This window comes from Drosophila guanche, unplaced genomic scaffold (genome assembly GCF_900245975.1).
Source record: "Drosophila guanche unplaced genomic scaffold, DGUA_6, whole genome shotgun sequence".
Lineage (NCBI taxonomy): Eukaryota > Metazoa > Arthropoda > Insecta > Diptera > Drosophilidae > Drosophila > Drosophila guanche.
In genome coordinates, this window is record NW_022995750.1 from 3,203,705 (window position 1) to 3,219,234 (window position 15,530).

A 15,530-nucleotide genomic window follows, 5' to 3' on the forward strand; every position below is an offset into this window, starting at 1 on the left:
CAAAGCTCTCCACAGCGCCACTCGGACAGCCAGCCCACGCTTCCATCTTCACGTTCTCCACGGCTCAATGATCGGCTGTTGTTACTGTGATTTTTCGATACCCTATAGCAATAGCAGAGAGTATGCCGAATTTAAGAAGAGGAATTTATCTGCGATCTATTTATAAGTGGAGTAACAATCAACATTTTGTGAGCACAAATATTTTATTGCTAAAGATAATTCCACCAAAGGTCATTGTCATATGTAACTACATTCGTTGACCATGTCCTACGGTATACAATACTTCGACTCAAAGCTTCTTTTTTCCGGTTCTGTTTTCTGTTTATCTCTCCGGCTCCGCACTTGAAAATATAATTTCTGTTTTTTGCCACACATATTCCTCTCCTCTGCTCTCTCTCTCTCTCTCTCTCTCTCTTCCCCACTCTTTCTCCTCTCTTTCTTCTGTATATGTTGTTTTTTGTGTTTAATTTGTATTTCGATATTTGTGTTAATGTAGTATATTTTTTCTTTTTTTTCGCCACTTGTCTTCGCCTATTCTGCTTGCTGGCTGGCTGGCGCGCTCTCGTCGCCGGCTGGAATTCCATATGAAAAAGTTTGTTTTCAATTTCAGTTTCAGTTTGTAGCTGGAACGCAACGGAACGCATTTTTCAGATCGTGGATCCGTTGGCAGATCTAATTATAGAAAAATAACTGATCGGTTCGTGTATGGTTAACTAGACCCCGTCCGCCGAAAATGAACAAGAACCTCGGCTTTGTGGAGCGGCTTCGATGGCGCCTCAAGTGAGTAGCGAATGTTTGACCTTAATCCAAATAGTTGTTAATATATTTAATTATTCTTTATTAATGTCGGGAGAGCGTACATTACACGTATTATTGTTGCAATTGTTGCTATTCTTGCGGTCAGCTTTTGTCATTTTTGTTGTGCGGCTTCGTGTTCATTTGTCTGATCGGCGCTTTTTAACAATTTTCGTTATTCATTATTTGTCAGGCATGACTAAAGCCGTGGGATGGCAGGAATTAATAATATTTAGTGATCTAATTGAGGTTTTTTTTGTGCGCTTTCAAAAGATTAAACGTTGAAGCATGACGCAAACTGGAGGGCATATCGAATGTAGAAAGTCACTTAGGTCATCATTTAGTGGCATTTTAGGGCTGGAAACATTAGTTAGATTAAAAAATGTATTTCGTATGGGAAACTAGAAAAATATAAGTAATAGATTTGAGTTTTAACATTTTTAAAAAAGATTGGAGCATTTTTGGGGACTGAAGAACAATCCATAATTTAAGGTAGCAAACGGCTAAAACAATTCCCATTGAAAAAGAATTGAAACCAAATGTAGCAAATAGTATTATTTATTCGAATCATTCAGGCATAAATCCAATCCAATCCAATCCATAAATCCCACCATTTCAGTATAATTCCCAAAAATCATACGAAAACTTTCTCCAATAATGCGAAAAAGTTTTTATATCTGCGACTGTAAAAACGTCGCATATTAGCATTAACTCATAAAATTGTTTTACTTATTGCTGGAATCAGTTTAACGTGTAAGATTTACGACCATACGGTCTTAGCCTTAATTGCGCAACTGTTTCTATAATCGATATAGTTATGACTTGGCATAAACAAATGGGCTTATATATTATATTCTTGGCTACTTTGTTTTGTAACTAAAGATGTTGTTTATCTGTTAATAGAATTTCATTATAGCTGCACCCAGAAAATCGGAATATTCCCAAGAACAAAGCAATCAGTTGATAAACGGGTGAATTCAAAATGAATATTATTTAATTGTTCAAGTTATAACAGTCCCACAGTCTCCTAAAGTTCTTATCAGTCTATAACCTTGACATTGAAGTCGATTATCGTATTTGGAGTATGTTTTCTTCCCCTCCATCCGCTCCTTTGCCATTTAATTGGCAAATTAAAATTTTATCAGTTTGACAGCTAAAATAGGTGTGATTTTATTTTGTAATGTAATTAAAAATAACTCTGTCTGACGTGCGGGCTGCTTATAATTATGAACAATTTTTCGTATTAACTTGATTATTAATATTTCCATGTACACATAATATAATTTGTGTGCTGGCTAATAATTACCAATTAATATTTATTTTTATACATCGCACAAACCTCCACAGTACGCGTATGTATATGTAGATTCGGATCATTGCATTTTCATTTGTTTAAATAAAAGTAAAGCAATTAAGTCTACTTAAGAGCTCTCTCCGTGGAGTGATAACAAAGTGACAGCTGCTGATAAGAGCGTAGGAACAATGGCTTATGGTTATAATATATTCACAAGATTATGTACTATTTTGTGGTGTTGTAGAGTCCATAAGGGTAGGCAATATCCTCTCACAGAATGATTTAGCAACTCTCCAGGAACTCTCTTTGGTGGCTTTAAATTTTGGGCCGCAACTATAGTCAGCAGAGTAGAGTGTCTGTTAATTTATCACTGACAGGCGTGCCTGGGTTAGCAGGTGGACCACAAAACACAGTCGGTTGAGCCAGAAGCTGGAGAGCTGCCACTGTATGATGTGTGTGTCTGCCTGAGGGATGGGCAGACAGCAAAACAATTTAAATTTAATGCAATGCATGCAGTCTGCACCCAGCCCCGACAGCTCCGGAATGTGGGCTTTGAGAACGAATTCAAATAATTGACTCTGTGACAAAAATATCAAATTATCTTCCCACCGGATCCAATATTGTTATGCTAATTATAGTACACTAGTACGCAGTAAATTCATACTACTACTTACACCCTTGTACATTTTGCAGAACCATCGAGCATAAACTCCAGCAGTATCGCCAGACCACCAATGAGACCATTGTTGCCGACACCGAGTATGGCAAAGTGAGGGGAGTGAAGCGTCTGTCCATGTACGATGTGCCCTACTTCAGCTTCGAGGGCATACCCTATGCCCAGCCACCCGTGGGTGAGCTGCGTTTCAGGTCCCCACAGCGACCCACCCCATGGGAGGGGGAAAGGGATTGTAGTCAGGCCAGGGATAAGTCCGTCCAGGTGCACTTTGTCATGGATAAGGTAGAGGGCTCTGAGGATTGCCTCTATTTGAATGTATATACCAATAATGTGAGTAGAAATTAATATTTCATTGCGTTGCCATGATTATTGCCCCACAAATATCTCATATACATATACATATACATATACATATACATATACATATACATATACATATACATATACATATACATATACATATACATATACATATACATATACATATACATATACATATTCATATACATATACATATACATATACATATACATATACATATACGTATATCTCTCTTAAGGTCACCCCCGACAAGCCACGTCCTGTTCTGGTGTGGATACATGGCGGTGGCTTCATCATTGGTGAAGCCAATAGGGAATGGTATGGACCAGACTACTTTATCAAGGAGGATGTGGTCCTGGTGACCATTCAATATCGTCTGGGAGCTTTGGGTAAGCGAAAACCAACTTCAAGAAGAATTTTAATTAGCTTTTCTTTATTTTTGTCTCAGGTTTTCTTAGTTTAAAGTCGCCCGAACTGAATGTTCCAGGCAATGCCGGACTGAAGGACCAGGTGATGGCTCTCAAATGGATCAAAAATAATTGCGCCAACTTTGGTGGCGATCCGAACTGCATCACAGTGTTTGGAGAGAGTGCCGGAGGTGCGTCCACCCACTACATGATGATCACTGATCAGACGCAGGGCCTCTTCCATCGCGGCATCCTGCAGTCGGGCAGTGCCATCGCACCTTGGGCCTACAATGGAGACATTACCCACAATCCGTACAGAATAGCAAAACTGGCTGGCTACAAGGGCGAGGATAAAGACAAGGATGTGCTGGACTTTTTGCAGAATGTCAAGGCAAAAGATTTGATACGTGTCGAGGAGAATGTCCTCACGTTGGAGGATCGTATGAATAAAATTATGTTTCCCTTTGGCCCTTCGCTGGAGCCGTATGCAACCGCTGATTGTGTGGTGCCCAAAGCACCCATCGAAATGATGAAGACCGCCTGGAGCAACACCATTCCCATGCTGATAGGAAATACTTCCTATGAGGGTCTACTGTGGGTGCCAGGTAGGCGCTACTTTTTAAAGAAATTCAATCTACGAAATCAATATTTTTTCTTGATTTTTGTAGAGGTCAAAATACTGCCGCAAACCGTTCAGCAAGTGGATGCTGGCACTCCTTTTATACCACGTGAATTGCTTGCCAAGGAACCCGCAAAGGAAACAATTGAGTTGTGGGGCTCGAAAATACGAGACGCACATCGTACGGGCGATTCCGCCACCGCTGATAACTATATGGATGTAAGTTTTTCCTATATAAATATATATTTTTAGACAAGCAATTAATTTCTCTACTTTTTAGGTCTGTTCGATCTTTTACTTTGTCTTTCCTGCCCTGCGTGTGGTGCACTCTCGTCATGCCCATGCCGCTGGCGCTCCTGTCTTCTTTTATCGCTATGATTTTGACTCCGAAGAGATTATATTCCCCTATAGAATTATGCGCCTGGGTCGTGGGGTTAAGGGTGTGAGCCATGCCGATGATTTGGGCTATCAGTTCAGCAGTCTCCTGGCGCGCCGTCTGCCCAAGGACAGCAGGGAGTACCGGAACATAGAGAGAACGATTGGCATATGGACACAGTTTGCGGCCACGGGTAATCCGTATAGTGAGAAGATCAATGGAATGGATACGCTGACATGGGATCCAGTGCGCAAATCCGATGAGGTCTTCAAGTGTCTGAACATAAGCGATGAACTGAAGCATATTGAATTGCCCGAGTGGCCCAAACTGAAGGTGTGGCAGAGCCTCTACGCTGACAATAAGGAGCTACTCTTCTGAGGAAGATGGTTATATCTTTTAGCACTTTTGTATCTGATATAGACAGATATAACAAATATAGTTAAATGGATTGTTGCACATGCTTAAATTAGCAATTTCTTTCTGTGTTTCTTTCTACAAAAGAATCTTCCTTGACTTTGCTGTCAGGAATCGTTAGCTTATCCTCAACATAACAACTTTGTTCTAGTCTCCTTCCAGTTATAATTTATTCTCTGACTAGCAAACACCTTTTCGCCTTTTCGTCTCTTTTAACTTTAGAAATTCTTATCTTTTTGACAAAAATATACATTTTTACCCTCCAAAAATGAGTGCCTCACGTCGATTGACTCGGGAGCTTGCTGATCTGCTTGAGTCTGGCAAAAAGAAGACTTGGTGCAACATTCAGGCCAGCGATGAATCCATTATGGTGTGGAAGATCCTGTTGGTGCCAGAGCGTCCGCCCTATAACAAGGGTGCCTTTCGCATTGAGGTGAACTTCCCCGACGAGTATCCCTTCCAGCCACCCAAGGTCATATTCAAAACGAAGATCTATCATCCCAACATCGACGAGAAGGGTCTGGTGTGCTTGCCCATCATTAACTCTGACAACTGGAAGCCCACAACGAGCACTGAGAAAATTCTTGAGGCTCTTGTGGGCATCTTGCATGAACCAGAGCCAGAGCATCCGCTGCGTGTCGATCTGGCCGAGGAGTTTGTCACCGATCACAAGAAGTTCATGAAGACTGCAGAGGAGTTTACCAAAAATAATGCAGAGAAGCGTCCAGCATAAGAGTCACCAGTCAATGGGGGAAAAATCGTATTTGCTAAATTAAAATTGTCAAAATTATTTGCATAAAACCATAAACTAGAAAATCCATTCGTAAATCTATTAATCCTAGATTTAACAGTACAGGTTTAATGCTGATTATTTTGACTCGAAGTCGTTTATTTATGAGTATCTACAGAGTGCATGTGCATTGTTATGTTCTCTGTATTCTGTTGGGTTGCTTATTCCATAATTTATGGCTAGGCTGGACACAGGTCTCTACTCTCACTGCCAATGGCATTTTCGGGGCCATCATTTAACATTTAATGTGACTGTGCCTTCGACTGCATCATGTGCAACTTATCTAATTGAAAATTCATTAAAATCAGGTGATGAGCCCTCAGGAAAAGCCCAAGAGCCCATGAAGGTCTCAATAAATTAACAGATAAACAAGTTTCAGAGTGGCTCCGGACAACAGGTAAACTCTATCAACTACTTGACGAGTAATTGACCAATTAGTGCCATATACAGAAAAAAATATATGTAAAAAATTGTTGCAATAAATGTAAGTACAAGTATATAGTAAATATAGTTGGCTGAATATACAGTTACCTTGATTCAAACACGTTAGCTTGCGTGGTGGAACCGGGAAATGGCGCAGTGACTATTCTATAAAACAATGATATAATTTAGCGAATTATTTTCCCGTTTCATTCAAGTAGAGGTAGTGGCAGTTTGTTTAGTGTTTTTTTGCCCAATAAAATAATTTATTATACAGTTGTATAGCTTAAATTGTATTAAGTTAGAAAACTATTGAGTGAGTTAGCTATTAAATTGAGTGGCTTTAGATATTAAAGATTTTTTGGAGTTTTCGTGATAGTTTTCTTTAAATATTTTATATTGAAGGAAGCTACAAAAATCGATTTTTCCTTGTTATTGTACGATTCTATGGTCTCTACGGAGACTCCAGAAATTTGTGGAGTGTTTTTGTGCTGTTCTATCGATTTCGTATAATCGTATGGCCTGTAATTATTGAAGTTACTGACAGTATCGCCAGTTACTTAGTTAATTGCATTATTTAGTGCGAACCCATCATGCCTGGCCTTAAGGGCAGTCTATTTGTAACCGCAATGGCACTTAATAAAATAATTGTAATGCTCCAGTAATCTAGTTTAATTGAAACGCATAGAAACTGTGTAGAAAATGTAGTTTAATTTATAGATTTCGCAGTTGCTAGCTGAGATGTTCTGAATTCCCGCAAACATAAACACGAAGCTCAGCCGAAATTCAAGCAGAACAAACACACTGGCAAATAACAATAATTATAACAATAGGAAGAAGCAATGCTGATAGGCGGGACGGACGGCGGACACTGGTGCATATGCTATAAACAATAAACAAAACAAGCAGCAACAAAAACGATAACGTTTAAACAAAACAACGGCGCCCAGCACGGACAGCAGGCGAATCCACTCGACCAGACCCAGGCATTCCATTCTGAGTGCAAAACTCAGACACAGAAACAGAAACACATGCAAAAGCCCTCACACAATCAATGGACACACGCGAACACATGGAAAAGCCGCACAGCTATGCATAGCCCTCTCATACAGCTATGCAAAGCCCTCACACACACTCACAATGCCAACTCGCACGCACACAAGTGTCAGACCTAGAGCTAGAATATCACTCATACGACCCCATAGCCGGCATGAAATGAGCAAATGAGTGGAAAAATCATCAACATCAACAAAAACAACAACAATAGCAGCAACAGCGGCGACAGCGGCGACGAAACACTAAACTTAGCCGGCGCTTACTTGAAAATGTTCAGTTGCCGACCAGCCCCTGAACAAAACGCAACGAAAGCCTTAGGCTACTCCCAGAGCTGGAATATAAAAAACTTCAAGCCCCTCCCTATCCCGCCAATGTCAATATGTGGCTGAGTTTTTCAATTAAAGAGAATAACTGAAAGTGGAACAACAACAGCAAAAACAAGCAACAAGTGATGTGACATTCTGTATTTCTGTGTGTTTTGTGAAACTATAAGAAAAATTCGAAAACCTAAAAAGTAAAGGGAACAAAAAAATCAGAAACAAATTTCGCGCCAGGCTTTGTCGCCCTGTTGTCGGGTCCAGCCGTTTGTTGTACAGATTTTTGTTTTGTTTTATTTGGTTAGTTACGCGTTTTGCTCTGCGTTTATTTTCATTGGGATTTCCAACAGCTTGCGGATTGTATTTTATAGCTTGGCACGCTTTTACAAACACGATATATATATATATATATATATATATATATTGTACAATACACAATATATACCCAGGAGGGAATCGATTGGCCATAGAGCAGCGTGAGACCACAGCAAGATGTCATTCGATATAGCAGTGGGCGATCAGATGCGCATTGCCCTGAAGTAAGTTGTTTTTAATTGAATTCCTATTTGCAGTATGTAGCTTCTCTCGTGCATTTCCTGGTTTACTAGTTATACTTATATGCAAATAGATTTATGCATTACCATGTAGGCCAATCATCAGTTGTCATTGATTGAGTCTATAAGTCGCTTGCCTTGCCATAGTTCGTTCCATGACCATATGTACGTGGCTCAAGTAGAAGCACACACTTTTTTTACGCTTTGATAAGCCACCAAGTCCGGCCCTGCCAATGGAGCTGTTTCTTATCAAGAGATTACAGGCTACTGCTTCTCCAGGCAGATGTACCGACTGGGTGTCGAAAATCCGGTTCATCATTAGGGGTCTTATAAATAGCCATTAAGCTGGTGATAAGACTCTTCTATCAAATACAGTCATACTCAAATTAAGTATCTCTCGAAACGTCATTGCTTCAAAGTCTACCTTCAAACTGACTGCTAAAAAATAAATATCATAATGATCAGCAGACTGGCAGACCCACAGACATCTTGCTGGAAATGAACCTTGTACTTTGAGGGAGGAAATCACCTCATTACACATCGAATTTAGATGGTTAGCGACGGACTGAAGAGCTACCTTAACACGCTGATAGCATTTGTGCTTTGTTTGCATTATTAATTATAAATTATCAATATCAGACATAGGGTGCGATAAGATTTTAAACAGCCCTGGCTTAACATTTAAGTGGGGTAGCACTAACGTGACTTTCCAGGTGCGTCAGTCCATGGGATTGTTTAACTGTTTTACTGCCCAGTGATATAATCATTGTGGGCTTGCTGCCGCTGACTTTATCAGCATAATTATTTGTGAAATTGAATAAATTTGTGTACATACATGTCACACAAGTACAAGCAAGATAAAATATCATGGGAAACTCTGGTGAAATTCTTTGGGGCCAGTCTCACGTTTCGGTAAATGTCAAGGCAATAATCAAGAATTTTCTGCTGACTCTGCTGTAAAGTTGACGAATAAACAGTAATTGAGAGGAAACCGAAAAGAAGAAACAAAAATGCAGAGATTGAAGAAACAAAGTCAAAGAGAAATAGGGAAATGCACTTAACATTTTTATTTACGAGTTTTATGAATGATAAAATCATAGGAAAACCTTTGCCACTATTTAATTCGTTGCAACCAATTTGGAATATATTTTTGCATAAATATTCCCATCGTGAAATATTGCAAATTTAATTCCATTCCGAAATTTATGAACTTTTCTAGCTTTTTTTTTTACTTGTTCACCTTAAAATTTTGTTAAATTTTTCAATAAACAATTACGGGTACTCGACTGGATATGTTGAACAAATATTTTACTCAATTTAGTTTACTACAAAATGAGACCAGTGATACGAAGAATAAATACAGTGTGTGCTCACTTTCGTATATAGCAACGAATATCAATGACCGACTATAATTTCTGCTGCTGCTCTTCTGCATCCCTTTACGCATGGATGCATGAATTTGATAAATGGAAAAATATTGAATATTCTATTTTCCTTGGTTTCCTCTCGTTTCATGGGAAAAAATACGAAATATTATATTGAATGCACTCAAGCAAAATGCCATTGACCTGCAAGCCCCAGAAACGATGCCATGATGCATTGGGATATTGATTGATTTGCCGAAAATTTCCATTTCCATTTCGATTTTCCATTCAAATGGATTTTAATATGTAAATATTTTGGATATTCCACTGTACGGTTCCGCTGTTTGTTTTCCTAAAAGCATTTAAAACGATTCTGGAATTGTTTTAAGATTTCCTTAATTTGTTAATTGTGATTCCGAAACAATTTCTGCTCCGACACATTACTTCTGCTTGATTACCCGTTTGTGTATATATGTAGAATACTTATATGACCAGTCACTTGTTGAAAACAAGTAGATATAATTTAATTCACAGACAGGAAAACAGGTTCTCATGCTTCTAGAATTATGTATTTATTATTCAACAACTATAATCTTAGGGCTCGACCTCGATCCGCTTGGAAACTGACAATTAGCACTGGATATCTAACAATTCACACCAATTGCAGTTCTATGCGAACGTTTTCTGGAATCCCCCTTCAAGGTTGGCCCCCACAGACCACAGAAAACAGTCAGAAGACGCCGGGCAGCTGTTAATTAATTGTGGCCTCCCATGATTTGTGATCATCATATCGGACGCGTCCACGTCTTCTCTTTTTACTATGTACGAGTGATCTTCTGCCATATGCGTACAATAAGTACAATATATTTTGCAGCCAGCGAGCACTTTTTGGTTCGGTCTGTTGTGGATCGGCTCACGCGTCGTTTAGAGCGCACGTTTCTAAATGGAAACGCACTTGAAATTTAAATGGGGCACGCCTACATTGGAATACTTAGGGTACGATGCTAGTCATTAAGAATGGAGAGTGCTGCTCTTGCTGGAAACGCTTGGTCTCTTGGGGTTGGAGTTTGGAGAACTGAAAACTCGTAGGTGAAAGAGAGTTCTTACAGAATTCCTTAAATTGAAACTCTGAGAAGAAAGAAAAAATATTTTTAATATTTTATCTGAAATTTTGAATTATTCCCTAGGGAGAATTTTTCATTGGACTTGTTTGAATCAAATGAAAGGCTCATCCTATCCAAACTGTATTTATATTCAAGTTTTCTTATTAATTTTCATAAATTTCCCACAGCTACTTTACATTTCCTACAAACTCACTAATTTATAGGTCACCCTTCAGTTTATAGACTATCTGTTGCCATTCTATTTTACTATTTGGCTATTTATATTTTGTTTTGTTTACGCGCTAATTGGAAATTCGCAAAAGATACTAGAAAAGTATTCAGTAATACTGAAGTACACATATTTGTTTATAAACAAAACAAATGTATAAGGGATACGAAACCCTGAAAGCACTTAGTATATTGAGCGAGCGTGTGAGAGGTGTAGGTCTGTATTAATGTATCTGTGTGTTTCCCCACTTTCATTGCAGCTATGTGAAGTTCAAGACAAACCAACAGCGCCTTCGGAGCAATGACAAGGTAATTGCCGACACGGTCTATGGCAAGGTGAAGGGCGTCAAGTGGCAGTCGATATATGGGAACAACTACCTTAGCTTCGAGGGCATACCGTTTGCAAAGCCCCCCGTGGGGGAGCTGCGGTTCAAGGCGCCCGTAGAGCCTGACCATTGGACGGAGGTGAAGCGATGCACCAGGGTACGCTCCAAGCCTTGTCAGGTGAACATTGTGATGAAACTGGTGCAGGGCAGCGAGGATTGTCTGTACCTTAATGTGTACACCAGAGAGGTGAGTGCAGAAAATCGATATTAAATCGATAAAATATGGAATTAACATTTGTTTGCCTCCCTCAGTTGCATCCCAATAAACCTGTGCCAGTGCTCGTTTGGATCTACGGCGGTGGCTTTCAAATGGGCGAGGCCTCAAGGGATTTGTACAGTCCCGACTACATCATGATGGAGCATGTGGTCCTGGTTGTGATCTCCTATCGCCTGGGTGCCCTGGGATTTCTCAGTCTCGACGATAAGGAGCTGGATGTGCCCGGCAATGCTGGCCTAAAAGATCAAGTGATGGCCCTGCGTTGGGTCAAGCAAAATTGTCAGTTCTTTGGCGGCGATCCTGAGAACATTACAGTCTTTGGTGAGAGTGCAGGTGGAGCGTCCGCACACTACATGATGCTGACGGAGCAGACCCGCAATCTCTTTCACAAGACTGTGCTCATGTCGGGTGCGGCATTGGCTCCGTGGGCACAGACCCCGATGCACATCAATTGGACCTATCGCCTGGCCCAGGCCACGGGCTACTCCGGAGAGCTAAACGATCGCCAGGTGTTTGCTCATCTAAAGAAATGCAAGGCCAGCAGCCTGTTGAGGGTGACCGACGATATCATCACCATGGAGGAGCGCCATCAGCGCCTGACCATGTTCTGCTTTGGTCCCACCATCGAACCATATGAAACAGATCACTGTGTGATACCCAAGTCGCCGCTGGAGATGATGCGCAACTGTTGGGGCAACTCCATTCCCATGGTCATTGGCGGCAACTCCTTTGAGGGTCTGCTAATGTTCCCCGAGATAAACAAGTGGCCGGAGTTGCTGTGTCAGCTGGGAGATTGCGAGTATCTGGCTCCAAGGGATGCGCAGTTGGACAAGGAGCAGCAGCGGGCGTTTGGCAAGCAGCTGAGGGAAACCTATTTCGGAGATAGGAAACCCAGTCGTGAGACAATGTTGGAGTACAGTGATGTAAGTGGCAACAAGAAGTAATTACAGCATTTTTTAGATGCATTTTGATAGTCATTCATTTAAATGAATGTCACTGTTAAACGTTCATTATTTTAGTGTGAATTTCTCTGACTTAATCTACCATAATTAACCTTTCTCTCTTGCCCTTTTTGCAGCTCTTTTCGTACAAATATTTTTGGCACGGCATCCAAAGGACTTTGCTCTCGCGTGCCCATTACGCTCCAGAGGCGCCCACGTATCTGTATCGCTTTGACTTTGACTCGAAGCACTTCAACATCATGAGGATTATCACCTGTGGCCGCAAGGTGCGAGGCACCTGTCATGCCGATGATTTGTCTTATTTGTTTTACAATGCGGCAGCAAAGAAACTAAAACGCCGCACGGCCGAATTTAAGACGATAAAACGTCTGGTGTCCATGGTTGTGCAGTTCGCCATAAGCGGAGATCCCAATATACCGCTGGTCACGCACGATGAAAAACAGCAGCCGTGCCTGCCGCAGGGCACAGGCACACCCGCAGCCACATCCACCTGGTTGCCCATTTCACGTAAGGATGCGGTGTTCAAATGCCTGAATATCTCACATGATGTGCAAGTGATTGATTTGCCAGAGGCCGAGAAGTTGCGGCTCTGGGATAGCATCTATGACAGGCGACTCTTGTACTGAATCACATTTTTGCTACTGTCCATCCCACACCTCAAACTCTCAGGCGGCTTTGCCGCTTATTTACCCTTAGCAATCCGTAGGCCTTAGACATAGCCCGTAGCAGTAGCCCCTAAGCCGGCCCGAGCGGCCTTAAAAGCACATCAAATGTACACATGTAAATAGCTATTTTTTATAGCTTAGTCTTAAGAGTAGATACACAGAAAAAAAGAGAAGAAACTGAAAATAATAACAAGATTAGGCAAATATTTTGTTTGGCCACAACATTTTGTTGGCCATCAAAAAGTCTTTGGTGAGCGGGGAATTGAAATTTGTGTATTTGGGTTTGAATATTGTAAAAGAATATTAATTTTTAAGGACTGATTTGTTAGCAGAAAACATGTGTTGAATGTATTTTTAAATTTTAGTAATATTAATAAAAGTTTTTGATATAAATTATAATGAGTTTTATTTATTATTTTTCTTAGAGTATCTACTTATAGAAAACCATATAGAAAATCATAAAATTTGAGATGCAAAGGAGCTTTCTCTATTTATTGACATATTTTTAGTTCTAACAAACCCTCAAAGCTTGACTTCACATCGAAAAACTAAACCGATTACCCATACCAAAAGCTTTAACCCAACAAGGGCATACATTGATCTGATTATGCCCGGGAAATATGTGTACATATATAAGTATGTAGGTATGTAGTATACATCGAATACTCTTATAAATGCACGTGTAGGCCCCTGTGTAATCACGCTTGTGTGAGTTTTTGGGTTATACCTGGCAAACCAAAGCTCCGCCATAAAGTATGCAACGCGTTATGATATTAAAAATACTTAAATGCTCAAACATGACAATATTAACACCTGCCCACAAACTCACGCATACTTACACACACACACCCACACAATATATACATATGCGTGCTGTCAAGCGACTAAACAGAAAGCCTGGGAACAGCTGAAGCCCCCCTTTATTCTTGTCATATTGTATCGTGGGGTTTAGATGCTTGTGTCTATGGCAACTTCAAAGACCGCTAAAAACACAATGCACACACACACACACACAAACACAGTTCATCCTGTGCTCTCGCGCATCTCCCGACCATGTCAACCATTAATTGTAATTAAAAACTTACACGTGCTTCACATTTAGGGAGCCCAGCAACTCGGTTTCGTTGGCTTCCGTTGACCTTTGTCTCAAAACATAATTTTGTTTTTGGGCGCAGGGGTGTTTCATTTTATATAATTTCATGTATTTTTTGAAATTTTATTTATGGTTTGTAATACTGTAATTATTATTTACAGGTGCTTAGCAAATTTGCTGGAAATTTGTGTTTTATTTGGGGGGCTGCGGCAGCTGTCGGGGCGGCTTTTTGGGGATGACTAAATATCAAATTGGGAATTTCGGTGGCAGCCGCAAAGTATGCAACAATGTCTGGTCAACATTTTGTTTGCGGTTAAATCCGGGAAATCTCCTCAACAAACATATTTTATTGAAAAGTTGTGTGCTTACGTTATTAATTGTCAAAGTAATTATTAACTAAATAAGGTCTGGAACATATAGATATGTGTAGACTATGAGCAGAAACGTCTTTATCTCAGGACAAAACTATTTAGTTTTAGGCATGAACTTGCATAAAATGGAAAAATGCAAAAAGGATTCACAATATTTTCAGCTTTAAGTTGGTAAAAATGGGTCTAATCCCCAACTAAAGTGTTCTGCTCTTACAAACTCATGCAAGTTGTTGAAAAAAGTTATTTTTAAGCCTTTTCAGATATCATCTTTCATATCAACACCCCTTCAAAAACAATACACTCACCACCCACTCACTACGTGTAAGTCATGTGTGTGTTAAAGTGTGTCAAAAGTTTCTTTTTTGTTTGAATTTTAAAAATCACAGACAGTAGTTGTTCTGGGTGTCACGTGCAGAAGTCATGGGGTATGGGGTTTTGATGGCCCCCCCCGTGAAGTCTATATGAGGGAAAATTCAACCCCAATTATCGCCAGGAAAACAGCAACGAAAACAACGTGGAGCAACAACAAGGACGCATGTAATCAAGTCACGAAATGGCATGGAAAAGTCACGCGAGCAGCCGGAAAATTATGACTTCTTGCCAAAGGAGCAAACACAGGAGGAGGAGAAGAGAAGGAGGAGTGTTGTGTTGTGTTGTTGTGCTGTGGTCCTGGGGGTGTGGGCATTCTGATGAGTATGGGGTGTGGCAGGCGTCCGTTTGATTTGATTTGCCTTTAAAAAATTCATGAGGCAATTGTTGGGCGGCGCGAAATGCTTATGATTATCATATGCGACTCGAACCCACTGAACAGTCACGGCACGGCTGCCTTAGCTGCTATCCCTGTTACCAGTTTTTGGACATTTGATATTCCATTTACATTTTCTTAGCCACGGTCCTTGGAGTCCCTCTAGTTGTTGTTGTGGCGCATACGCAAGTTGTAAGATTAACGGAAATGAATTTTTAATTTATCGGAATTGCTGGTACACTTTTGGGAAAAACATTTACTCATTGCCCCTAATTTTTCAGGGAAATCTGATGGAAGCACGGAAAATTGCTCCCCCACAAAATATTTAACATTTGTTGGAAGTTAAACAGTGGAAAA

At 40.3% G+C, this 15,530-nt stretch overlaps 3 protein-coding genes across 3 annotated transcripts; all 3 read left to right on the forward strand.

Moving 5' to 3' along the window:
• Nucleotides 1–602: 602 nt before the first annotated feature.
• Nucleotides 603–4,961, forward strand: LOC117586005 (esterase B1). The gene is made up of 6 exons (XM_034275834.1): nucleotides 603–780; nucleotides 2,783–3,095; nucleotides 3,325–3,475; nucleotides 3,535–4,098; nucleotides 4,162–4,331; nucleotides 4,393–4,961. The coding sequence occupies exons 1-6, from the start codon at nucleotides 734–736 to the stop codon at nucleotides 4,864–4,866; spliced, it is 1,719 nt and encodes a 572-aa protein (XP_034131725.1). The 5' UTR covers nucleotides 603–733; the 3' UTR covers nucleotides 4,867–4,961.
• Nucleotides 4,962–5,115: 154 nt separating this feature from the next.
• LOC117586015 (ubiquitin-conjugating enzyme E2-18 kDa) lies at nucleotides 5,116–5,722 on the forward strand. The gene has a single exon (XM_034275846.1). It carries the CDS (start codon nucleotides 5,171–5,173, stop codon nucleotides 5,633–5,635), a length of 465 nt encoding a protein of 154 aa, XP_034131737.1. The 5' UTR covers nucleotides 5,116–5,170; the 3' UTR covers nucleotides 5,636–5,722.
• A 1,707-nt stretch (nucleotides 5,723–7,429) lies between these two features.
• On the forward strand, nucleotides 7,430–13,124 carry LOC117586004 (esterase B1). The gene is made up of 4 exons (XM_034275832.1): nucleotides 7,430–8,024; nucleotides 10,995–11,307; nucleotides 11,373–12,260; nucleotides 12,416–13,124. Exons 1-4 carry the CDS (start codon nucleotides 7,978–7,980, stop codon nucleotides 12,923–12,925), a joined length of 1,758 nt encoding a protein of 585 aa, XP_034131723.1. The 5' UTR covers nucleotides 7,430–7,977; the 3' UTR covers nucleotides 12,926–13,124.
• The last annotated feature ends 2,406 nt before the right edge of the window (nucleotides 13,125–15,530 follow it).

What these genes read in the sequence shown, in the direction of transcription:
- LOC117586005 (XM_034275834.1), top strand. Translation starts at nt 734, where the DNA reads ATGAACAAGAACCTCGGCTTTGTGGAGCGGCTTCGATGGCGCCTCAA. An exon ending in ATATCGTCTGGGAGCTTTGG is followed by an intron (nt 3,476 to 3,534) that starts GTAAGCGAAAAC and finishes TTTTTGTCTCAG; the next exon opens with GTTTTCTTAGTTTAAAGTCG. An exon ending in GGGTCTACTGTGGGTGCCAG is followed by an intron (nt 4,099 to 4,161) that starts GTAGGCGCTACT and finishes TGATTTTTGTAG; the next exon opens with AGGTCAAAATACTGCCGCAA.
- LOC117586015 (XM_034275846.1), top strand. Translation starts at nt 5,171, where the DNA reads ATGAGTGCCTCACGTCGATTGACTCGGGAGCTTGCTGATCTGCTTGAG.
- LOC117586004 (XM_034275832.1), top strand. Translation starts at nt 7,978, where the DNA reads ATGTCATTCGATATAGCAGTGGGCGATCAGATGCGCATTGCCCTGAA. An exon ending in CAGATGCGCATTGCCCTGAA is followed by an intron (nt 8,025 to 10,994) that starts GTAAGTTGTTTT and finishes CTTTCATTGCAG; the next exon opens with CTATGTGAAGTTCAAGACAA. An exon ending in CAATGTTGGAGTACAGTGAT is followed by an intron (nt 12,261 to 12,415) that starts GTAAGTGGCAAC and finishes CCCTTTTTGCAG; the next exon opens with CTCTTTTCGTACAAATATTT.